Genomic DNA, 26,244 nt, shown 5'->3' on the forward strand with positions numbered 1-26,244 from the left:
AAAGAAAAGAGAGGAAATTGGTAGGGGAATAGCGGAGAGAGAAGAAGGGGAAAGAGAAGATAGGAGGGGGGAGAGTGAAGTAAGGAGGAAGGTATATAGAGGCACAGAAGTAGCAACAACATCGGCACAAAGAGGAGCGAGTAGTAAAGAAGAAAAGGGAGGAACGGACCTAATAGACTTAAAAACAGTAACGATTGGGGGGAAAAAGACAGTTTGGGGGTTGCCATTTATGAATGACTTTTGTAGTGAGGAAGAGGAAGAAATGGGGAAGGAAGGAAGAAACAGTGAAAGGGAAAGCCTAGATAAACTATACACCACCTGGACAAATAAGGACTCACCATGGATCTGCAGGAGAAAGGAAGAACTGCAGAGAAGTGAGGAGGAGGAGCATGGAATGGCGGAGGGGCAGACACGTGAAGCCACGCCATCACCGTCCCGTCATGCATGCTCCACCACCCCACGCTCATTACGTGCAACATGCCCATCTAAACTAGCGCCCTTCACAAGAGAACTGACACCCTATGCAGGACGGCTTAGAGACCTCTCTGGACGCAGACAGGGAGAACGAATACACACGCCCACAATAAGTAAAGGAAATGATGAAAGAAGGGGAAGTGGTGGAGGAGAAAGAGTAAAGACCAGGAGAAATATGGACGAAATTGACGATGTAGAAGAGACGGAAGAAGAGGAGGGGTGTGAGGACTCGATTTTGTGGAACCCAGGGGGTAAAACGGGACACAACTTAATGCCTCTTCTAGAGAGGGGAGGGGTTAGACCACAATACGTTCCTTGGAAGCATGCAGACAAGGAAAATATAAAATGCAGACTCCCATCATTAAGTGGAGGTGCGGGTAAATGGATATATGAAATGGAAAAACACACCGCAGGACAGAAGTTGGCAGTGGGAGATGTAAAGGGCCTTCTCATATCAATATTAGGTGATGCTGCAGATGACATCTGGAAGAGAGCGGGCTTCCCCGGGGTAACAATAACAAACACATCTCACGATGGGGCACCATTCGCAAACTGCAGACATGCATTATGGCAGGCACTGAGGGTACAGTATCCGGACACATCAGACATAGGAGCAATTACCTCGCGCAAGATGCGTGAGAACGAAGATCCTGTTGATTATATCCAGGAAATTCAAGAGAAGTGGCGCATGGAAACTAGAGAGCAATGGGACAAAACACCAGCAATATTCTATCATATACTAGTACAGGGGCTCCCAGAAGAAGTCCAGAAACAATTGAAGAAAGTAGTGGGGATGGAAGCAAAAGCATGGCCAGAAATACAACTGACTATAGTGCATCATTGCAGGACATGGCAAGGAAAAATGAAAAAAAAGGAAGAGGATAGGAAAACGGAGGAGGCTAAACTAGTACAGAAGAAACTCACTAAATACACGATGGAAGGCGCACTAATAACTACACCTGCCACAATAACTCAAAGCCCCACACAGGTAGTGGCTGCACAAGACCCCTCCCAAATACAATCATCGCAGACTGTAACACAACAGATGCCGCCGCCCCAACCATACACGACTAACATGGGAGGAGGATACACAACGTCAGGAGCTGGGTATTATAATTACAACCGGGGAAGGGGAGGAGTAATGAGAGGGAGAGGATACGGATTTAACACACAACAACAGGTGGGGGGGCCTTAGGAATTCCTACCCCACCGGGTACCCAACTTATCAGGACAACACAGGAAGCTTTCCATGGCAGAACAGGGAACCACCGGTGTGTTGGATTTGTGGATTGGTGGGCCACATGTCGCGTACATGTAGAATGAGACCAGGCACACCGTTGTGGAATGAACAGGGACAACAAGAGCTCCCGCAGGAACAGCAGGGCATCCAGCAACAGCAGACATTGCAACAGGCAAATGGACAGCAACAGCTAGTAACATAACAACAGCCACGGACATACCTACCGCCTCAACAACAGGTAGCGATTACACAACAACCCCTAGCACAGCAAGTACAGCCACCTACACAAGTTCAAGACCATAACATAACCTCGACCAATACCCAACTACAGCAAACACAACTGGGTAGGGTGACAGTGCTGGGACACAACCCTTACACGGGTAGTGGTCAATCATTATACCCCCAATAGGACAGCCCACAGACAACCTTGGTGTGTCCCATCCTGTCGGTAACACCTAATAGTGCGGAGGAACCACGCATAGAGGTAACGATAGGTAACAAAAAATTATCATTCCTTGTCGACACCGGGGCGACCCGGTCTTGCATAAGGGAAGGTAAATTTAAGATGTCAGGTGAAGCCATGAACACCCAAGGATTCTCGGGGGCTAGGGGGTTGGTTCCCTTTACTGATAACATTCCCTTATCAATAGGGGATTATGACATGTCAGTCCCACTTTTATATTCCAGGGCCTCACCAGTAAATATAATGGGGAGGGACATAATGAGCAGGCTGAATATGACGATCTCCTTTACGGAGGACGGCATAATTTGCTCCACTCCAGGAATTAATATGCTCACGGCGCGACAGATCATGCAGGCATACTGTGGACAGACACTGATTAGGGCTGAGCCAGTAGATGGTGAACTGTTCCAGTACGGGACAGACATGGCATTTGCATGGATGCCAGGGATCGAGGGAAAGATCTGGAGGAGGCCAGCAGCATACTTGTTTAGACCAGAAACGCCAGCTAACGAACCAGAAGGAAAGGTGATTTCAGTGGACATAGAGAGCATCATAGCAACCTCTGATTACATTGCAGTGCATGCCCAAGACAGAGTAGGAAGAGCGTGGAGGGCAGTGATAGCACTAGCAGAGGGATGTAGACTTACCCAGGTGTCAGATGAGGAGCTCTTCTCAGGTGAAAAGGAAGAAGGTGAAATGGTATTTATGATGAGTGTGGAAATATGGTTAAGGGTGACATACAAACAAGTGGCACAGAAAATTGCAATGGCACTCGAGGCACCCACGTCCACCCCGGTTCCCTTTTTTGAGGAAGACATGACAAAAGTACCCACATCACTATGGACTACTAGCCCCTATGACGTGGGGTGCATAAAAAGCATAGGGGGGTAAGAATAAAACTGAAAAAGGGTGCAATACTCCCCAGAGTCAAACAGTACCCACTATCAAAAGAGGCAGATGAGGGCATATGTGAAACAATAACGGCCCTTATAAATAATGGCATATTGGTCCCATCAGAATCACCATGTAACACAGCTGTATACCCAGTGTGCAAGGCTAAAGGTGGATCTTGGCGCTTCATACAGGACCTCAGGCCCTTGAACAATATAGTGGAAGCAGAATACCCAATAGCAGCAAACCCGGCCACAATATTGTGCGGCATTCCAGCAGAGGCATCACGATTTACAGTGATCGACCTCAAAAATGCCTTTTTCTCAATACCCCTGCACCCAGACTCACAAGATCTGACAAGCTTCACGTACAGGAACACAAAGTGGAAACACACCAGATTGCCACAAGGGTACTGCGAGTCACCCTCAATTTTTAACAGAGTAATACAGATGGACTTGGGTAACATTGAAGTGGAAAGCACAGTGTTGCAGTATGTTGATGACATAATAATTTGCAGCACAAGCGAAAAAAGATGCAGAGAGGACTCATTAAAGATGCTGACAATACTAGCTGAAAAAGGTTACAAGGTAGACAAGGAAAAGCTACAATACTGTCAGGAACTTTACATTGGACAGCTCATATCCCAATATGGAAGACAGATTGCACCACAAAGAGCACAGACAATTTTAAAAACACCATTGTCACAAACAGTGAGAGAACTACAGCAGTTCCTTGGCCTGTGCAACTACTGCAGAGCATGGGTGTTTGATTACAGCTCATACATAGGACCTCTACTTGAGGGGTTAAAAGAAGCTAACAAAGGGGAGAAAAAGTTGGGGTGGACAATGGAAATGAAAGAGGCTTTTGATGAACTGAAAGATGCAATATCAACCGCTCCAGTACTGGCCACCCCAGATTATGAACGACAATTTTTCATATTTTCACATTGCGACTCAACAGTGATGAAAGCAGTGTTGGCTCAAAAAACAAGCATGGGCTACAAACCAGTAGCGTTTTACAGCGGTCACTTAGATCCTGTGATGCTAGGTCATTTCCCTTGCGAACAAGGTCTCGCCGCAGCTGCCTTTGCGGTAGAGAAAGCATCAGCAATCACCATGGGGTGCCCAACCACACTGTTTGTGGAACATGCACTATTTGCAATATTGAACAAGCCTAAGTCCACACTAACAACGCAAAGGGCGTCAGGTTATGAGATTATATTATCTAGAGCTGAATTATCAATTGTTAGATGCAGCACAGTCAACCCTGCAAGGTTTATAGCAGAGGCAATTGAGGAAGGAGACTATGCACACGATTGTACAAAGATTACTGAAATGTATTCATGCACCAGAAGGGTTGAAGAGAATGCACTAGAGGGAGGTGATCTCTTGTTCATTGATGGGTCATCAACGATTGACCAAAGTGACGGGATTAGGAGACCTGGGGCAGCAGTGGTGAAAATGACAGAGGCGCCGGTGTGTGTGGCGATGAAGTGCGTACAATTACCACAGCATTACTCTGCCCAAGCAGCGGAATTGGTCGCACTGATCTTGGCGTTGAAGGAAAGTTTTGACAAGCGAGTGACCATATATTCCGACAGTGCATATGTCACATCTACTGTCCATTCCGGGTTGTCCAAGTGGAGGAGAAGAGGGTTTAGGAGAGCTGACGGCACCCCAGTGCAACATGCCCTCTTATTAGCTGAACTAATTGAAGTAATAAATGACCCCCAAGAATTAGCCTTGGTAAAATGCACCGCACACACTAATGGAGAAGATCATATTTCAAAAGGGAATGCAGCAGCAGACGCACACGCGAAGTATGCTGCATATTTTGGCGAGGTATGGAACCCCACAGAGTCAGAGAGAGGGAGAGGGAGGGGAATAGCTAAGGAGCTATTAGTAAGAGAAGGGTACACCCATCTCCCAGCCACACAGATAATGGAGCTACAAGCGGCTGCACCCATGGCAGAAAAAGAAATATGGGTAAAAAGAGGATGTACAATGTCACCAACTGACGCACTATGGCGCCAGGGTAGCACTGGAAAAATGGTAATGCCACTGGCACTATTGAACATCGCCCTGAGCCAACTACACCACCCAGCCCACACAGGCAAGGAAGTAATCGCAGCACGAATTAGGGAAGATTGGTTCTGCCCCGAGTTAAATTCCCATGTGTCAAATTTTGTCAGCAATTGTCTCACATGTCAACAGTTCACGGCCGGTCACACGCTGAAGGTGATAAAAGGTACTATACCCCGGCCAGAGGGACCCTTCCGACACATCCATGTTGACTATGTTGATATGATCAACGTATGTCAAGGAAATAGGTATATGATTGTAGTTGTGTGCCCATTCTCTAGGTGGATCGAGGCAGGGCCCTGCTCACACCCAGATGCATTCCGAGCAGCTAAATTCCTAGTAAGGGAGGTCTTTCCCAGGTGGGGAGTGTGCGAAATATTGCGGTCAGACAATGGGCCGCATTTCGCCAATGAAATGTTCCAGCATATCACGTCCTTACTGAACATCAAGCATAAATTTGCATGTGCATATCACCCGCAGGCCAACGGTATATGCGAACGCCGGAATGGCCTATTAAAAGAGACAATTGCAAAAATACAGCAAACAACAAAGAAGAGTTGGCTGTATTGCCTTCCGCTAGCCCTATTTGAGTTAAGGAATAGACCAGGCTCCGACCACCACCTCACTCCTCACGAGGTGGTGACCGGACACCAAATGCGCCTTCCTCTGACGCCAACATCAAGAGCATTTACCGACCATGAGAGCACTGCAAATGTCCTTGGTGATGAAATGTACCAATATGTGTCTTATTTGATTACTAGTGTGGTGTTTGTGTCTCAACAGCTCGAGCGCACGCAGGGCGGGTCTAAGAGTGATCAACAAGAAGACGCGGATGAAGAATTGGAAAAGGGAAAACTGTGCAAAATTGCCAAAGGCGACCACGTACTACTCCGCAATTTCAATAGAAAGTGGAACAGCCCACGCTTCACTGGCCCCCACCTGGTAGAGGAGGTATCAACGAGAGCAGTAAAGCTACAGGACAAACGTGCCTGGAATCACCTGCACGACGTAAAGATCTGCAAACTCCAGACCCGCCCTAGCGTCACCGACGGGGCCATTGGAAGAGCAGCAACAGCATCGCCAACGGAGGAAGGGGCTTCTACCGCAACTAACGGCCAAAGTGTCCCCATACCCTGCCACCCCCCTGATTCCCCAGAGACAACTACCGAAATAAAGAGGGGTAACTACCATACCGCCCACCCCATGGTCACACGTTCAAAGAGTAAAGAGGCCTCCACCAGTTGAACCCCAAACCCTCTGCCCATTGACCCCCTACCCACTGCGATAATAACCCAACTGAAGGACATTGTTTTGCACATACACATGTAAACACGTGAATGTTCTCTTTTTTTTTTCTCTCGCACATGCAGGTACGGTGTATTATTGTACTGTTAAGAAAGCAGATAACTAACAAAGTTCACTGCCCAGAAGGAGTAGATGATACCCTCGGACAATAACTACCCTGAAGAATTATCGCACCAATTTGTCTATTACATAAAAAGGCCAAAGCACCTGAAAAGAAGGAGGGTACGTGTCTACTACACAGCTCTCCTCTTGGCCATAGAGCAATCAATGCCCCACATCCAGCCATACTTGCCTGTCCTAAGAGATAGATCGCTTAGATTGGCGTGGGAACAGCTCTTCGCCTGGGCACTGAACGACTACTTGATAGGGAGAGCTTGAAAACAACAACTAACACTAATAACAAGCATATTGAGAATTTTCAGGCGGGCAACTTTAACGTCGCAAGAATTAGCTGCCGGACTGCAGCAAGGTAAGAGCAAAATGCCGGTGAAACTAGCCTCTGTAATAAAGATGATAGGGATTTTGATGATCACCGGGTTTGTGGCTGCCTCTGTATGGCGGTACAACTATGCTATCAATATTTTTGCTGTTCCCAAACCTAATATACCCCCACCCGCAGCTGCAACAGGTGTTACGTCAGGTGGTACTAGCGAAATTCCACACAAGGGTAATAGAGTTAAACGCAGCACATACTCAGAGAATAAAGATATTGACAACTACATACAAAATTCAGCACACATCTCTAACAACATGTGGTACCAACACATGACCAAAATAGGTAAACAAACAACAGAAGACGGCTGCTACGTCTGCTCATTGATCCCATACGCCATGAGTGCATCCCGAACTTTTGTTGCCACGGAAATAGATGAAAAAACAGCACGATGTATAATATACCTGCCACTGTTCCAAACAAAAGGGAGATTTCAAGGGAACACGGTACACCTGGTATGGAAATCACGAGACACATAGCCGTACGAAAATAACTTCCTTAAGAGTTATTTGAGCTACCACAAGACCAGTTTACATGCCGAAGCATTCAGATACATAACAAGCGGTCCTGAAAAAGGAGAAACGAAGAAAGTTACACTACAGTACCTACCATGTGATTGGTACGCCACTGAAGCTGCTGGTAAACAAGGATGTTGGGAAAGACCACTGATAATAATAACAGGAAAGGTGTACCTGGGTGACAAATGGGACATAGGAGTGGTTGGCAGCAACATGATAACGAGAGAAGATACTACAACTATTGCAGAGCACAACAACAGATGTTGGATGACTTGGGTCAAGTACGTACCCATGCTAACATGGATAGAGAAGGATGAGGACCCAATAACGATACTGCCGATGACTGCACCTAAGATATGCTACCAACACAAAGGAGAAGTAGACGTAGGATACAACACCAACTGTGCAAGTGTGACAGAGCTACCTGAGGGGGGAGCAGGAACAGCAGTAGTAATGGACCATTACTGGGCCTGTGGAGACAAGGCGTACCACACACTGCCCCCTCTGTGGAATGGTGTATGCACAATAGTACACGTTAATGTACCATCACTAGTGGTGCCCCAGAAACATGTGAATATGGCGAACTTCCCCAAAATGGATGAAGGGAACAAAAGGAAGAAGAGATCTGCACAGCCTCGGAAAGGGCCAGAGAACCGACGCAACGGCAACAACACTGTCCTGAACAGAAGGAAAAGACAAGGAGAACCTCTGACAGGAAATTACCTGTGGGGAAGGTCGGAAACAGCACTCACCTCAATCCCGCCGGAACACAGACTATTCAGCAGAGCAGCTATGTTCTTCTCCTCAATAATACATCCTGGACTGCAGGCCTACGCAAACGCAAAATGGCTCCAGATAACTAGGTGGGAACTAATGATGACAATTAACTCTACAGTAAATGGATTCAACGCAATAAAAGAGGAATTGCGAGCAGTGAGAATGGTTGCACTACAGAACAGATATGTACTGGACCTCCTCACAGCAATGGAAGGAGGTGCTTGCGGAAAGATAGGACAATCATGCTGCACATTCATTCCTGCTAACGATGCTGACAATGGTACACTGACAGAAGCAGTATCACAATTGGCCCAGATGCACTCCAAAATGATGGACGAAAGTAAAGGTGTAAAAAAGGACGAGAGCTGGTTTGCGACGCTATGGTCATGGATGCCATCTTGGCTGTCAGATGGGCTGAAGATCATAATTGGATGCATTATTTTGGCTGGAGCTGCACTTATCTTAATAAGGTTTTGGAAGGCCCGGAAGGCACGCACCACAGATGAGATGATCGAAATGGTCGGTATGCACCCCTTGATGCCAGCAGATGACGGCCAACACGCAGGCACCATAATAAAAGAGAGAGAGAGGTTGCGCAACCAGATCATCACTAATCACCTGGACCCACCATCTGTGAAGCTCGAAAACCCAAGAAACCCAAGGAGCTACATAGGGAAATGGGTATACTGCACACCTGGAGGAACCTGTGTATATATGTACTGGTCATTTGAAGACCATGTCAACCACTATGGACATTTGGGAGGAGTAACTAAAATATGGAGAGTAAGAGGAGATAAGGAAAAGGATATGTTTGTGGTCGACAAGTCGACCAGAGGGGGGACTGAAGTGGGAAAAGCGACCAAAAGGCTCCCACCAATCCCCTCTCAACCATGGCCTAGAGGATCACGGCCCAGACACCCGCCACGAGAGGAGTTTGCCCATCTCCCAGATGACCAAATACCCTGGTACAAGAACATACGGATGTGCCCACTCGCATGCCCACCCGCATGCCCACCAGCCTGCCCTGCACATGCCGACACCTGCGGCATGGATGAACTCGACTAAACCATCTAGCACCAAATCAACACATCGTTAGAGATGCCATGACGACCTAGCTAACGGTCAGCACACTCGTGCAACATACACACCGGACACTCCCACATCAATTCACACGAAGAACATACTCAGTGCTATGACGTAGGCGACGGACACACCCACGGACGTGCATCTTTATTATTTTCAACATAGGCTTTTCAAATGCAGAAACGCAAGACGCATAAAGAACTCATCTAAAAAGGCTTGCTCACGCTTCTTCTAAAACCATGTACCATAATGAGGAATATAACGAAGACACGATACTGAGGATAGAGCAATATGATACCATAACCTGCAGCGCCCTGCATTAAATGGTTCCTCCTATGCACCAGGCCCAAGTAGGCCACAAGCAAAAGCTTTCATGAACATTGAATGAGCAAGGGTTCGGTTGCTGACCCTGCAGAATGAGCCCAGCGAAAGCAGACAGTCAAGGGCACAACGTTGCAAACTCTCATTCCGCAAGCCGACGCCAACATCGCACCTGCAAGATAAGCCAGGCACACAGTGAGAAATGTAATATTAATTGTGCAGAATTCTGCCTCAACCACGGTCCCCACCTCACGTGACTAAGCCGAACTTGATAGGGTGCCAAGCCCAGGAGGAAGAAGGCGTCTGGATCCCCCCGTCTCAAGACACAGGCAGATACAATTAAGCGACTCAACAGACATCTGCGACGGTGGGAGTAGTCGGCCTTCCTGCTTATGAATAAGTCCTCACATTGTCTGCACACACCCATAGTGAAACATTGTTGCAAATGACAGGTGCACCGCGAGCTGGGAACAGCGATGGTCCCAGACTGGGGGGCTCGCGGGTGAACCAATCAGAACATGGGACCCTTATCACTGACGCCATTAACATTGACCAATCCTCAGGGGTCTTCATGTAACAATTTTTATGTATCAAACTGAAGGGACAACCCAAGTATACCACCTGACTGACCCTTAACCAATAACCAAGTCTTCTATATGTATGCTATACTAACCCTACCACTCGGGGAACCAATCCAGAGTGGCGATAGGTTTTTTGCTAATTTTGCTAAGGTGACGCGAGTAGCGCGTCACGCTAAGGCAAAAAGGGCCTGCGAGCCCCACGCTGCTGAGAGAGTGTCAGGACGGATGCGTACGATCCTTGGCCATCCCTGCCGTTTTGTTTAATAAACAGCAGAATCCCCTTGCTTCTTGCGTGTGTCTCATACTCTATCTTTTTGGGATATACGGGAGGAGTTGGGGCCTCCCTGCCCGGAGGTCCGCGTACGGCCCAACCGGCCCCGGGAGAATTTCCCACGACACTCTTAATGAAGCCGAACGTTTGCTGTGGCTTTGCTTCTCTAGCAGTTTTTATAATAGGGGAAACAATGCTTCTTCCTTTTAAATCTTTTGTCCTTCATCTGTCCGCCCATGTCTCCCTGCAACTTGGGGACTCACAGTGGGACTGATGCGTGGAAAGAGGGCCTGGGTGGAACAGAACTTCCTGTGACTGCCTCCTGCTACAAGGTGGGGGCTGAAGTGGGGTGTCACTGGATCCCTCAGTATAGCTTCTCCGGCTCCATCTTAGGGGGGGCCTACAGTCTTTAGGGCCACCACAATACTAACCGCGAGTGTCAAACATCAGACTTAGTGCACCACCAAAAAATATTTAATATAAAATCTGGTTATGAGAGAGGAAAGGTATACTGCAAGGAAATGATCCTTGCTTCTATTATTTTTTGTTGATGGCCGTACGTTTTTAGCATTGTGGCTGCATTACAAGGGAAAGATTGTTTGTGCGTCCTCTCTTTGCAGAATAGCTGAGACTTGAGCCAGTTGGTGGATTTGCTGCACAAGGAACGTGTGCCACCAGATATGTGGAGCTTTGCCACCTGGACACTGTTGTGCTCATCATGACTGCCTTATAAATTATCTGTGCAGTCTTGAACATCCTCTTGGAGAGGAAGCCAATTTAGTTTGAGTAGAACATGGGTGATTCAGTCAAATTTCTGCACGCCCCGAAATAAGACATGCTGCAGTGCTTTGGTCTGCTTTTAGGGGAGGCAAGTGAGCAGCTCGGAGCCCTGTTGGAAGGGCATTTCCCTCATTGATGCACAAGACCATAAGGGCCTGTTCTATGGTCTGGAAGTCCTGCAGCGGGATGAAGGGCTTGATTTTGCAAAGGGTGTAGATTTGAAGCGTGACCATGTTGGCCTTCTTGGCTATGTGTTTCTTTATGGACAGGATGCTGTCAATCGTGAAGACTGAGAATGTTGCTGAATCTGAGAGTTGTGAATTAAATCCTCCTACACACATATCCTTGAGTCGTCGTTGAACAGGTTGTTGTTTAGCAGTGCGACCGATGAGGACACGCTCTGTCTTGGATGGGTTAAGCTTGTGGGTATGATGTCAATTCATGGACAGTTTTTTTGACTGATGTTTTTATGAAAACACTTTGCTGTAAAAAAACATTGAAATTTGCGGGGGGTGGGAAAGGGCAGATAAAGGGTTGGGGGGTCAGGAGCAGTGTAAAATAGGTGGGGAAAGGGAGGCTTTGGGGCAAGCCCCCCATAAATAATATTAAACAAAATTCAATGATTTTTTTCAGCAAAATGTTTCATAAAAACACCTGGATGATGGCTTGGGAGTCGCGGGGGTGACTGATGTCTTGTGGGCTTTTAGCTCTGATGGCCATATCGGGATCATTCAGGAGTGTGCCCAGGGGCTACAAGTAAAGGGTAAAAAGGATCAGAGAGAGGATGGGACCTTGGGAGACTTTGCAGGAGACTGGGAGTTGGCTAGAATGCACCATGTTCATGTGGAGAGGTTGCTGTGTGCCCAAGAGATAGGAAGTGAAGCAATTCAGGGCGGGGCCAGAGAATCCCATTCTGACCGTGAGGTCAGAGAAGAGGATGCAGTGGTAAATGGTGTTGAATGCAGCCGAGACGTCAAGGTGGATGAGGAGGCACAAGTTGCCCGTATCCATGATTTGGAGAGCATCATCCACCAACTGTATGGAGGCTGTCTTGATGCTATACTTGGGACGGATAGTTGTCCATTTTGGAGAGTAGTTTTGTAGCAACATCGTTTTTCAAGATTTTGCCAATAAACATGAGGTTCATAATGTGCCAGTAGTTGGCCAGGTCACCTGGGTCTAAGAGTGTTTTTTTCAAAAGAGGTCATATTGGACCAGTCTTGAGGTTGTCTGGGAATTACCCTTTTGTGAGGGAGGCCTTAATGAAGTTAAGGAGTAAGTTGAGCTGGGCTCACCAATTGTCTAATAATGGAGGCTGTGAACATCTCATCAGAATAGGAAGTAAGTGAGGTTGGCAATTGTTCTTGGGAGGCCTGGGGGAGAGTAAGGAGAACATTCAGTCTAACGGGGCAGTGCGTGTGCTGGAGTGCAGGGGGTGCTGATGCTGCGGCAGGTTGAGTCGATGATCTGCTGGATAATGTCAATTCACATTTTTCCTGAGTTCCTGGTACCTCAGGGCCGTCTGAGGGTTTGGTACAGTGCTTTACTACTGCAGAGAGGGCTTTGCCCCTGTTATAGGCTGCCGCGATGGTGGTGGAGAGCTAAAGAGCTTTGGCCTCAGTGTTCAGAATCCTACGGGTGGCGTGGAGAGATTTGAGGTTTGGTGAGATCCCAGGGGTACGGTTTTTGTGCCTCCATTTATCTAGGGCTCTGATTGAGCATTTGTTGGAGGCAATCTCAGAGGTGTTCCAAGGGGCAAATGTTTTGTCTTAGCCCAGGTGGTTTTTAGAGGGCCACAAGTGTCTTAGAAATACATTATTAGTGTGTGATAATTTGGAAGAGGAGTGTAAGCTGAAGATGTCAGCAATGAAAGAGTCCCTCCTGTGAGGTGGTCTGTAGATGAGGCGGAAGGTGATGGGTTCCTTGTGCGATAGAGGGAACCGGCAGGCGTGTGATTCAAATGAGCTTGTTCTGGGAGGGGGATGATGGAGCATGGCCAATCACACCTGCAGATGATTGCCACTCCACTTCTCTCCTGGCCAGTCGGCATATTCGATGCAGTAGCCTGAGGGAGGAGGACATTAAAACCATGGGGGATGACAGGGTTTAACCATGTTTTGGTGATTAAGACGGTGTCAAGGTTGCTGTACAAGATGTAATTGGCTTGAGCGACTACTGAGTGAGCATTGATCAGCACGAGAGGGCTTGTGCGTGTGGTCCGAGGGTGTTGGATGCGGTCAAGGGCGGTGTTGATGACCTTTTAAACTCTAGTGAGGGTGGGGATAGGCTGGAGGGAGGGAGGAGACTCTTGGTGATGTCTTTTGGCAAATATTAGTATTAGGGGTAACTTTTTAGGTAAAATGCAGGATAGAGACTCAAGTCCTAGACGGTCAGAACAGCCACATACAGGTGAGGTCATTGTCTTTGTTCATCCTTTGTTCAGGAGTGGTGGGCAGAACAGCTGACTGACAGGTCCTGGTCACGTGTCCAGTAGCCTCCTCAATGCAGTGTCTTGCTATGAAGGTGTGTGGCGACTGCTTTTTAAAGTCTGCTTTTCTTTTACATTCCCGAGGGCAGCAGTTCCTTCTTGCCAGTCTGGGGCTTCCTGTGGAGGGAAATCTGAACAAAGGATTAGAATTACAATGTAACAAGTTTTGAGTAGAGAACTCTTTCTCTGTGAATGTAACTGACTGAGAATCAAAGAAACAATCTAACCATTTCGCCAGTGTGTGTTTTCTTAAGCTAGAAAAACTCTCCAGGGGAAGGGACTCAGGGTGTGTGACTGTAGCCTTCTGTATGCGTTACCTTGCAGTTTTTCTCAGGCTGGCAATGTCGTTCAATGGAGGGGAAATGCATTGTGGCAATTTTATGCCAGTAATGCTGTGGCGTTCTTCTCTAGCAGTGATTTGAAAAGGGAGAACAATGCTTTACCCTTTTAAATGTTTCGTCTCTTCAAACGTCTGCAAGGGGGTCGCTGCAAAGTGGGTACCCCCAGTGGGCGTCCTGGCTGGAAAGGGGGTCTGGACCCAATAGAAAGTCCTGTGACTGTGTCCTGCTATGCAGTGAGGTGCCACGGGATACCTCAGTATAACTCCTCCGGCTGCAGTTTAGGGCCAGGGTCCCTCGCTTCGTAGGGCCACCACAATACTAGCTACCAGTGTCAAACATCAGTCACAACCCCCACAAAGACTCAATGTAAAAGGGAAGGGAGTTAAGACTCGCTTTTGTAATCTTAATTCCGATTAAACTTCCTATTCCCTCTGTCTCATCTCATCTGGATCGTTTCTGTGTGTGTCCAACTGGTTTTGTTTACTGTGCGCTTCGAGGCCCTTGGGTCATTTAGCACGTTTTAAAAATTTAACTAAACTAAACTAAAACTGGGTTATGAGAGAGGAGATGTTTCCTGCAAGGACGCAATCCATGCCTCAATATCTTCGCTGCCTTATAACCCACAGGTATCTGTTGATTGCTTTGCATTTTTACCATATTACTGTCTCTGTTTACCACTTGTACATTAAGGGATGTATATTACGTTGCAGCAGTTACTACCTTTACCACCAGCGGTATTCCATGATTAATGGGGGCCAGTGGGGGCTGCTGAACCTTTCCTGGGGTGGCAGCGCTTCTATGTTGATCTGATTCTTCTCCTTTCTTTGCAGCTGCCAGACCGCCATCATCAACAGGTAATTCTCACATCACGCGCTGCGGCGCGGCGCGCTCAGCGATATATTGTTTCTCCGAATCTGGTACAGCCAGGAATGACAAATGCCCTCATTTTGATTTTGGGCAAAAACCTTGACTAAAAATAGAAAAGGGTGAGAGGGAGAGGAGATACATGGTGTTGGCGAGGCGGTGCATGACGAGGCATGTGGGGGTCCCCCAAAAGGAAAGGGGTACATTTGAAGAGCAGGGTGGCAACAAAAAAACAGTCAGCGCTGTGAACTTACAGTGTGTCTTGTTCCTTTTCCAGCTCAGAGCCATGTCCCTGCAAGTACTTCAGCACCAGGTAGGACTCTTAAGTGTTACCACTGGTGTTTCCTCTGCATCATAAGAAGTGGAAAAAGAAGGGCGTTGCTGTGTCTGAAGTTGGTGAAACTGTGTGGTGATGTCTGTGATGCTCAGTGGGATGTTGGTCCGGTATCATCCAGGGAGACCCAAGGCTTGGTTGCACCTCTTCATCCTCTGTTTTCTGTTAGCTGTGGCTATTAGTGCCTGAGCATGTGAGCCAAGGCTGGTCCAGTGGCCCTGTGTTTGATTAACCTTATCAGATTTAGGCTTTAACCATTGGTAACAGCGCCCACATTTCCACACCCACGTCACAGGAATGTGTGCCACGAAGGGACAATGGCCCACAGACCCTGCTGCACATGGCTACTGTAATATTGTCCAAATGGGTGACAGTTGCAATATCTCTTTCAGTAGGCAGTTCTCCACTTGTGTTTACATGTCTACTACGGGTCTTTGGGAAATTGTTCAACTTCGGGAACTTCGGCATAACATCCTTGATGCTATCAGTCAAGACCTGGAACGGATCAAACTAAATTCATTGGCTCTCTATAATGCAACAGAAAATACAAAAGACTATATACAAAATAAGTGTATTTAAACACGAAATAATGATAAAACATGGATGAAGAAATGAAAAAAAAATTAAAAAAACAGGTGGGATATTCTGCTCCAACCGGATCTATGGAAAATGTGTAATTATTTGTAATTCTGCTCTCGTTGCCATTAACAACGTAACCCTGGCCCCTGCACAGCACCGCCAATCAGACTGGCCTGTCTGGGGAACCAGAATGGAGCAAGTCTCCTTATATTTCCCCTTTCAGTCCACAGAGTGTGTGCCAGGAGCACGAGGCAAGCCTCCTGGAGTTTGTACTGTCACTCCTTGCCAGTTGATGTCATCCTTCCTGGGAAAGTGGAAGGAGGTCGACCTCTGGACATGGAAAAATGGCTTCTCTGTCGCCTCATCGCGTTCTCCAGTCAAGCTACGTCCCTCATATTCTAAACCTCTAGAATAGTCACCGCTAACTGGGAGTACCCAGAACCATCCTAGCCTAGGCCTTATGTCCAATTAAATAAATGTTTTACTACACAATGGGCCTCATTACGACCCTGGCGGTACGGAGTGAACGGCACCGTAAAAGGTGCCGGCACCGTTCACTCCGTACCGCCGCATTACGAGTTCCCCTCGCGGGACACGGGAAGCACGCCTGGTAAAACCAGGCGTGCTTACCAGGTCCCGCGAGGGGAAGAGAGATCAAACAACGGGCCATCTCGTAATGGACCGTTGTTTGCTCCCTCTCCCATTCCCATTCAGCCCTATGGGGGCTGAAATGGGAATGGGGAAGGACCTTGTCCGGGTCCTTGGAGGGAGGAATTGCCAGGCCTTCCGAAATCGGAATGGCCCAGTAAATCCTCCTTCCGAGGCCCCGGGCCCCGACGTGATTTCGGCGGCAGCCAAGCCGCCAATAGCAGCATGGTTACTGCCAAACTCGTAATGAGGGCCAATCTTCCTTTAAACCCACTCTCACAATCCGTATTCCACTAACCTCCTTTCGATGCCCCTTTAGTTTTTAGAAGCAAACATGAGGGTAGAAAACCAATTTAAAAGTCCTGAGAAGGTTGTTGTGGCAATTGTAAAATCTGTCCAGAGTTCTATCCTGGAGAATTTACGTTTGCTCCTACATTTTGGGAATTTACACTATCATTCTAACCTTTAGAACATTACACTGATACGAATATGATAGAAGCCATCAAAGGAACGCGAACAAATGGATTAAAAAATCATTCTTCGTAGAAACTTGACAAGCCCTTGCAAAGACCAAGTCTACACGTCAAGGAGGTAGACTGTGCACTGCAGTAGCCTCCAGATGCATGGCAACACTTCCTGAGGGCATGATTCCAACAGATTCTCCTGAACAGATTCCTCACTGTTTGGAAGATTTTTTAAGGGACCGCATAAATAACCACAAAATGTGTCAGGCCATACTCGGCTTCACCAAGCACTGGCTCACGGTTCACGCATGAAACACATGTGAAACACAGACTACCCCCTTCTCCTGTATTTTACCAATATTCAGACCAATATTCAGTGTGTCAATACCCGATTATTCTGAGAGTTTTTCAACTGCTCTTTATAAAGGTGGTTTACAATTAGCCATATATGTTTTGGAAATAAACCTCTTTTATGTTGTTGTAGAACTCATGACCAGATGGAACACTGAAAGCCAGTCTGTCTTTTTTGCAAACTAACCCATGAAGAATACATTTTGTATTTATATTGGTGATAAGTATGTCGTCAATTATGTTTTTAGACAGAAGATGTGTGTAATGAAGAAACTAATGTTGTGAAATAAATGTATCCAAAGTTTCATGTACACAATCAAAAAGGCTCTGTGTCGTTTAGTGATCTGATGACACAGGTGTATCTGTATTCTACTGTATGTGGTCTGAATATTGATAAAATACAGGAGAAGGGGGTAGTCTGTGTTTCACATGTGTTTCATATTACTTTCTCCCTATTATAACACAGTCTCCTCGAAAACACGTTCCCTTAAACAGCAGGCCCATTTGTTTGTGGGTTTGTGTTGTGCGTTGGAAGGGGCATGGTGTTCCGCTACTTCTTTTCGTACACTTCGACCACTAATAGTCAGGCCTCATCAGTGAGGTGGTGCTGTGCCTCTCTGAGCACATTGAGCAAGGGGTTCATGTCTGGATAACCCTAGTGAACTTAGGGTGACCAAACCTACGTTCCTTAATCATAGAAAAGGAGGTACGGGTGCCCCTCTTCTGAGTGGATCCACTATGAGGAGTGTCTCAACATGAAATGGTGATCAGACCAGGAAGGTGTCTCATGAAAGCCTGAGATGTGTGTGGTCTCGCAATGGGTGTGAAATGTCTCCGACATTGGGGCTGGTGGCAGGGTGGCTGACTGGCATCTCTTTAGACCAAGCAGAGATCAGCAGTAGAGGTTTCTCTGTGCTCAGGTGGGGACGTCCACAGGTGTTATAGAAATGGACAACAAAGGGGACATTAAAACTGGACTAATAATTGTGTAAAAAGTAGTCTAATTGGGAAAAAATCCTTTAAACAACTAAAATGGATATATGTGCCTTTCAGAGGACCTTGGGAAGTCAACAGCCTCCTACAGGCCTGCGCAGGAAAGTATTCTAGCCAGAGTGTCCCAGCTCCCAACAAGTAGGCTAGTCCTAGCACCAACACCAGTAAGGGAAGCTATGGTTGCGCGCCACCAACCTTTGTCAGCGGTTTAGCGTGAGGAATTCTCCTGGTAATTTCCTTCAGGCTTTCTAGAGTTCATGCCACATATTGTGCACATCTAGAATAGGAACATGTTGATAAATATTCTATCAATCTTCTAAGGCTAATGTTAAGTTCAGGGTAAACATAACCTAATCTGGGATGCCACATTCAAATGGTAAAATAGGGTTTTTATAAAAATGATGTGATTTCTAAGATGGCCGCCGGGCTTCGTGCAGGGTGCGTGCTCTGAGCATTTAGCATGCAGACACATAGAGTTGCTGTCATGATGGTGTAAACTTCCAATCACGCTGTGTCTGGGAAGGGCTTCTGCACCATCTGCCACAGGTCCATGCCACTAACGTCCCAGACCTTTTCAGATGCGCTGCTCAATGTTTGTTGATGGTGACTATTGTGAAAGGTTTATGGGGAAATCTAGACTGTTCTGTGTGAAGGTAATATCTTCTTTCCTTGATGTTCTTGCAGTGTATTTACCCGCCCGTCTTCAGAATGGTGCCAGTCGCTGTGAGGGCCGCGTTGAGGTCTGGTACAATTCCTCCTGGGGGACGGTGTGTGACGATGGCTGGGACCTCAACGATGCACAGGTGGTGTGCAGACAGCTCGGCTGTGGAGTGGCGGTTTCTGCTCCAAGCATGGCGCTCTTTGGTCAGGGCAATGGAAGCATCATCCTGGATGATGTCGGCTGCAGTGGCTCGGAGTCCTCCCTCTCCGGGTGCTCCCACTCCGGGTTGACTACGCATAACTGTGGGCACCATGAGGATGCGGGGGTCGTCTGCTCCGGTGAGTGCTCGTTCTCCTTTGGGGTGAAGGTTCACTACAAGTAAATTCCAACCCGCAGGGGAGGGACAGCCTGATAAAAGGGAACTAGTAGAACATGAACATACCTGCATTCATTTTTAGAAGGTAACTGGTTTGTTCCTCTCCTTCTGCCTAAGCACTAGAGTCACCGCCTTCTCAGCACTGCCAGATCAGCACCATACCCACCCTCACCTCCGCACTGCCACCTATTCTGGCAGTCACACTTTCGGACTTTCATGCTGTGAATCCACCTTTTCAGCTGCTCATCGGAGACCGATCATTCACACTAAGCTCAGCTTCCACTATTACTCCACCTCCCCCAAATCTTAAGCACTAAGTCAAGTACTCACCATGTGTAACCTCATGGATCCCACCCTCACTAACACCCAGCAGTCCACCCGCTATTTAAAACCATAACTCCCCCGTTCACTGTGGTTATACTGAGCCGCCACCATTACCCAACCTCATGGTCCCTGAATAAACTGACACCAGGTTAGGCTGGTGGTCAGTCAAAGTGTTTTATTTGACTTTCTCCATTTCATAAATCAACAAACATTCATCAGGTTTGTACAGAGAGAAATATATGCACATTATTAAGATTTCATAGCATTCCTATAACATGAGAGTTTACAACTTCCTTCTTTACCAAGTATAGTTTTAAAGCGGAGTAAGAACAACACACGAAGTGGAACCGAGCCATGAATGTTTCTTTCATAGTTTAACTTTATTTCTTGAGGGAATTCAAGAAAGTGTACATTGAATGTCAAATGACAGTACTTGCCTTCAAAATGTGTAGATGTTCTCTTTGCCAGGATAAAAGTGGCAGCATATTGCTTGCAGCAAAATGGTTTCTTTGTTGCCTCCTATGCATTATGTGGCACAGGCTGGGGCCCACCTGCTCACATGCTGGAAACAGAAACAGGAGTTCTGGAGTGCACTTGGTAAATGCCGTACGTGAACACGTGCAGCCCTTTTATTGTAGAAATGACATCACGTGTCATTGCACACTTGACACTGCATGAGCCTTGGGGGGGGGGGGGGTCCAGACACGGTCAACCACACCATCCTGATCAATTGTCTCTGTGAAAAACCTGGGCACCACTGATCAGTCCCTAGCCTGGTAGGCATCATTCCTCTCCGATCAACCCTCCCAGGTCCATCTGGGATCCTTTCTCTCCACCACGTCTCTCTCCACATGTGGTGTTCCCCAGTGCTCTAACCTCTCACCCTGGCTCTGCAACCTTTACTTGGTACCTCTGTCCCACCTCATCTCTACATTCTCTCCTAACTTTCAGTGTTATGCGGATGACACTCAGCTCTCCTTCAGGCTCCCCTCAGCCTCCTCTCCCCTCTCGCTCATTCCTGATTGTCTATCCGCATATCAGGAATGGTGTGTCTCTAATGATCTGTTCCCCAATGCCAGTAAGGCTGAGATCCTTCTCATTGGGACCCCTGCTCCTGGTTTCCCTCTTTCACTCTGGCTACCCTCCTTGGGCACTCTGCCTGCGCCTTCCTGTGTGGCAAAAAACCTTGGTGTAATTTTTGACTCCATCCTCTCCTTCTCTCCTCACATCACGGACGTCTCTAAGAAGTCCCACTGCCAGCTGCACCTCCTCAGAGGTATTCTGACTTTTCTCGCTTTCCCCCAGAAGCTCACTGTCTCCAGAGCCCTGGTTCTCTCTAGGCTGGACGACTCAAACAGCCCCTTTCTAAATCTGCCTGCCTCTACTCTCCGCCCTCTGCACCTCATCCAGAACAGGACTGCGAGACTTGCCCTGGACCTCAAGCCCAGGGATCATATCTCTAAAGCCCTGAAATCTCTCCAGTGGCTCTCTGTGGCTGCAAGGAACAAGGTCAAGACCCTCTGCATTGTCCACAAGGCTTTCTGGGGCCAGGGACCAGACTACATACAACTCTCTCTTCCTAAGCACTTCCCCTGTCAAACCCTCTGCTCATCCACCTCCAACACTCTGACGGGCAGATCCTTCTCTAGGCTGTGAGTGGGGGGGGGGGGTAGATCTATCTCCTAGGCTGGGGCCTTCCTCTGGAACATCCTCCCTGCCTCTCTCAAACTTGAGCAGGACCACCTTAAATTCTGGAAGCAACTCAAGACCTTCCTTTTCGCTTCTGTTTTCTCTCTCTCTCTCCTGCTGATGCGCTTGTCTGCTGCACTAACTGGTTACCTGGCCTCACTCTGAACCTTATGGGAACCAGGCTCCTTCACGACCAGTAGCCCCAGGCACTGCCTACCGCGCACTAGGGACTGTATCTGAAACCCCACAGTCCCCTGCCTCTTTGCACTCACTTAGAACCGGCCACCCCGGCTGCACTTACTTGAGCTTTGTTATTGCACTTCTCCTCTCCCTCCCCCTGGCACTTTCCCTCTCCCTCCCCCTGGCACTTCCCCTCTCCCTCAGGCTTGTACTTGCATGATCTGAATTACAGACGCGTTATAAATTACTTATCATATCATATCATATCAAACACTTAACATTGGCAATTCATTCTTTGATCACATTTAGGATTGGGCAATACAACTAAAACATATACATCTAAGACCCAGCCAGTGGGGCAACTGGGCATTCTATATATACAAAACACTTTATTAGTCCAAGAAGATGGTATACCACTGATGCCCTTTTACTGAGCCCAAATTAAGCCTACAGGCAGTTCACATGATCACAGTTTCAGACGGGCACTTCACTGTGTCCACTTTAAGTGTGCCACCCCTAGACAGGAACACAGCTTCAAAAGGTACCTAAAAGGCCCTTGACTACCTAAACCTGGGCGATAGTTATTTATGGTTCAATGCCAGGAAAGAGGTTCCTCTGTGTCCACGTGCAGGAAAAGCCGCACCCGGAATAACCAGAGGCCACATCTGCTGCCTGGCGCTGTGAGTCAGTCCAAAACAGGGAGGTTCTTCACCTGCTTCAATGCACTGGCACACCGCAATCATGACCGCAGAGGCCGCGCTGTTCCTTCACTCCCCCAGGCAGGGGTCATCACGGGATTGGTAGGGGCTGCCTGCATCCTTCTTGGCCACAGGAGCACCCTCTTTACTGAGGACCAAGGTAAGGTCGCCGGGATGGTGCTTCAGTGTTTTCCTCGGTTCCCCAAGTGACAGATGTATTTATTTCTCGTGGCTGAGGCCGCATGCATTCTTTCCCAGCAAGCTGCATTCTTCTCTGCCTCCATTCCCATGGTGGATTCCGCTACCACTCGCATCCCCCAGTTAAGGGCTGTCTATAACTGCTGTGGCCAAGGCCGCAAAGACGGCGGTGGTGTATGCCGCTTCTCTCCTGCTGCAGCGGTGTGAACCGCTGTTCCCTCTCCCAGCCTGGGCCCCACAAACAGCATGTGCAATCTTTGCTGGCAAACTGGCAGTTGTCAGGGCTGCTTCTGACTCCATTCAGTCAGTGCATTCGAGTCTGCATCGGGTACTCCGGTGGTGGGCACCCGGGCACTACAGGACCTCGTCGGCTCACCAACGGTTGTCAGGACTTGCCTGACATAAACATTAAGCGCACACCAAAAACATGCTCTGGGCACAACACGGGACCTCGTCTGGGAGGCCGACGATCATCGGGGAAAACTGGACAAAAGAGCTGTGTACCATACATCAGGCGCTCATAGGGGCATGAACCAGCCATGACGGTCTGCACACGGGTTACGTCAAGTCCTCGTTGCCGTTGTGTTGGGCGTACTGGATAAGGCCGGTCCCACTCCAGCATACATGCTGGACAGAGACACAGGTACTCTGTAGTTCGATTGGTAACTGCTGTACGTGAGCCTGTGTGGCCATTTTATTGTACAAATGACATCACGTGTCACTAGAGATGTGACATTGCACGAGCCTGAGGGGGTGGGGGATTCAAACATAACACTATGCTTATCTGCCAAAAAGAGAAGGAGCATATATTGTAGAACAGTGGCGGCCATCTTGAAACAGCGACTGTACACATCATATGCCAAAATGTTTGCTCTAACCACTGATTAAACAGCAGTTTCCCTGATTCTTGAATTTCCAGCCGCTATTGTAATGGATGAAGTGCTCCATGCGGAGCCCCGCCTTCTACAATCATGGCGGCCATCTTGGCAAAGTGTTTTCATTCATTGAACGGGACACACAGGACCTCCCATTCAATGAATGGCAGTACTTTTTTTTAGCACCCTGGGTTTCCGCTTTGATAACCTGGGGTGCTAATGGCATTAGTAATCAGTTCCATGGGCTACACCACAGGTTAACTCCCCAGATCCCTCGTTAACCACCCTCGCTTCACTCAGGCCCTTGACTCGGGCTGGAGGGCCGTTTCCCCCGGGATTGCCCCTGGAACGGGTTTCTAATGCCACATTGTAAGCAGTCTTGAATTTGTCTGTAAATGTATCTGACCGAGAATCATAGAAACAATGTTGCCATTTACCCGATGTGTGTGTGTTTTTAAGCTAGAAATATTCTACAGGGGGAGTGAAGCAGGGCTTTCTCTCGGTGTTCCTTAAAAGCCTTTTTCATGCAGGATGTCTTGTTCAGTGGAGGCATAATGCATTGTGCTTCTTGTTTGCCAGTAATGCTGTTTAAAGGAAACAAAGGGCCTCATTACCAGTTGGGTGGTATTGCGGTGGTAAACCCATCGGAATACTGCCCAAACAAATTACTGTTACCGCCACTTGGTCCGGCAGAATTTCTGCCAGATTGCAAGTGGTGGTGGCGGTGTAAGTGCGCATTAAATTTTAGTCTGTTGGACTCAATGGGCCTCATGACAACCCTGGCGGTAGCCATGCCTGTAAAACAGGCACGGCTGCCATCGTAGTTGCATTTTTTCTGGCACCCAGAAATGGGCAATTACGGAGTCATACGATATTTGGCCATTCCTGGTCGCCGGAAAAAATTCTTCCCCATTCCCACTTGAGCCCCATAGGGCTCAATGAGACTGGGGAAGCCGGATACACAGGCGCCGTTGATAACGCTGTGCTTGTGGGTGCCTTTCATTCTGCCAGGTCAGACCTGGCGGAATGAAAGGAATACGCGAGTACAACTCAGAGTTTGACAGTCCGGATACAACGGTACCGGCAACCTTCCCGGACCAGCAAACTCGGAATGAGGCTCAATGTTTTTGTTTTGCCAAATTACCGCTGCAGTAATTCTGCTGATTCTGCCGAAACTTGTAATTTGACGTAGTCGTAAAGTTGCCAGTAACGAAGTTACCTCCAACTTTACCACTTACAGCCAAACTCTTGAAGTGGGAAAAGTGACCAAAAGGCTCCCACCAATCCCCTCTCAACCATGGCCTAGAGGATCACGGCCCAAACACCCGCCACGAGAGGAGTTTGCCCATCTCCCTGACGACCAAATTCCCTGGTACAAGAACATACGGATGTGCCCACTCGCATGCCCACCCGCATGCCCACCAGCCTGCCCTGCAAATGCCGACACCTGAGGCATGGATGAACTCGACTAAACCATCTAGCACCAAATCAACACATCGTTAGAGATGCCATGACGACCTAGCTAACGGTCAGCACACACGTGCAACATACACACCGGACACTCCCACATCAATTCACACGAAGAACATACTCAATGCTATGACGTAGGCGACGGACACACCCACGGACGTGCATCTTTATTATTTTCAACATAGGCTTTTCAAATGCAGAAACGCAAGACGCATAAAGAACTCATCTAAAAAGGCTTGCTCACGCTTCTTCTAAAACCATGTACCATAATGAGGAATATAACGGAGACACGATACTGGGGATAGAGCAATATGATACCATAACCTGCAGCGCCCTGCATTAAATGGTTCCTCCTATGCACCAGGCCCAAGTAGGCCGCAAGCAAAAGCTTTCATGAACATTGAATGAGCAAGGGTTCGGTTGCTGACCCTGCAGAATGAGCCCAGCGAAAGCAGACAGTCAAGGGCACAACGTTGCAAACTCTCATTCCGCAAGCCGACGCCAAGGTCGCACCTGCAAGATAAGCCAGGCACACAGTGAGAAATGTAATATTAATTGTGCAGAATTCTGCCTCAACCACTGTCCCCACCTCACGTGACCAAGCCGAACTTGATAGGGTGCCAAGCCCAGGAGGAAGAAGGCGTCTGGATCCCCCCGTCTCAAGACACAGGCAGATACAATTAAGCGACTCAACAGACATCTGCGACGGTGGGAGTAGTCGGCCTTCCTGCTTATGAATAAGTCCTCACATTGTCTGCACACACCCATAGTGAAACATTGTTGCAAATGACAGGTGCACCGCGAGATGGGAACAGCGATGGTCCCAGACTGGGGGGCTCGCGGGTGAACTAATCAGAACATGGGACCCTTATCACTGACGCCATTAACATTGACCAATCCTCAGGCGTCTTCATGTAACAATTTTTATGTATCAAACTGAAGGGACAACCCAAGTATACCACCTGACTGACCCTTAACCAATAACCAAGTCTTCTATATGTATGCTATACTAACCCTACCACTCGGGGAACCAATCCAGAGTGGCGATAGGTTTTTTGCTAATTTTGCTAAGGTGACGCGAGTAGCGCGTCACGCTAAGGTAAAAAGGGCCTGCGAGCCCCACGCTGCTGAGAGAGTGTCAGGACGGACGCGTACAATCCTTGGCCATCCCTGCCGTTTTGTTTAATAAACAGCAGAATCACCTTGCTTCTTGCGTGTGTCTCATACTCTATCTTTTTGGGATATACGGGAGGAGTTGGGGCCTCCCTGCCCGGAGGTCCGCGGACGGCCCAGCCGGCCCCGGGAGAATTTCCCCCGACAAGTTGGAGGCACTGCTGAGATCTGTTTAAGGTCCGCTTTTATTTTTATTTTTCCAAGTACTCCCGTTGCGAGGAGGCCCGGCGGCGCGGCCCCCTCTGCCGCTGCCCCCTTTT

At 48.0% G+C, this 26,244-nt stretch overlaps 1 protein-coding gene across 4 annotated transcripts in view; it reads left to right on the forward strand.

Moving 5' to 3' along the window:
* The window catches only part of LOC138473324 (deleted in malignant brain tumors 1 protein-like), a 633,955-nt gene that overhangs the window by 321,701 nt on the left and 286,010 nt on the right, over positions 1–26,244 (forward strand). For all 4 annotated transcript variants that reach the window (XM_069611990.1, XM_069611993.1, XM_069611992.1 and 1 more), the window contains 3 exons: positions 14,938–14,961; positions 15,249–15,284; positions 19,025–19,339. In XM_069611990.1, coding sequence (XP_069468091.1) covers positions 14,938–14,961; positions 15,249–15,284; positions 19,025–19,339 — 375 coding nt within the window. The remainder of the gene's footprint in view (positions 1–14,937; positions 14,962–15,248; positions 15,285–19,024; positions 19,340–26,244) is intronic.

Source organism: Ambystoma mexicanum, chromosome 8, assembly GCF_040938575.1.
Source record: "Ambystoma mexicanum isolate Mex_15411 chromosome 8, UKY_AmexF1_1, whole genome shotgun sequence".
In the NCBI taxonomy this organism is placed as follows: Eukaryota; Metazoa; Chordata; class Amphibia; order Caudata; family Ambystomatidae; genus Ambystoma; species Ambystoma mexicanum.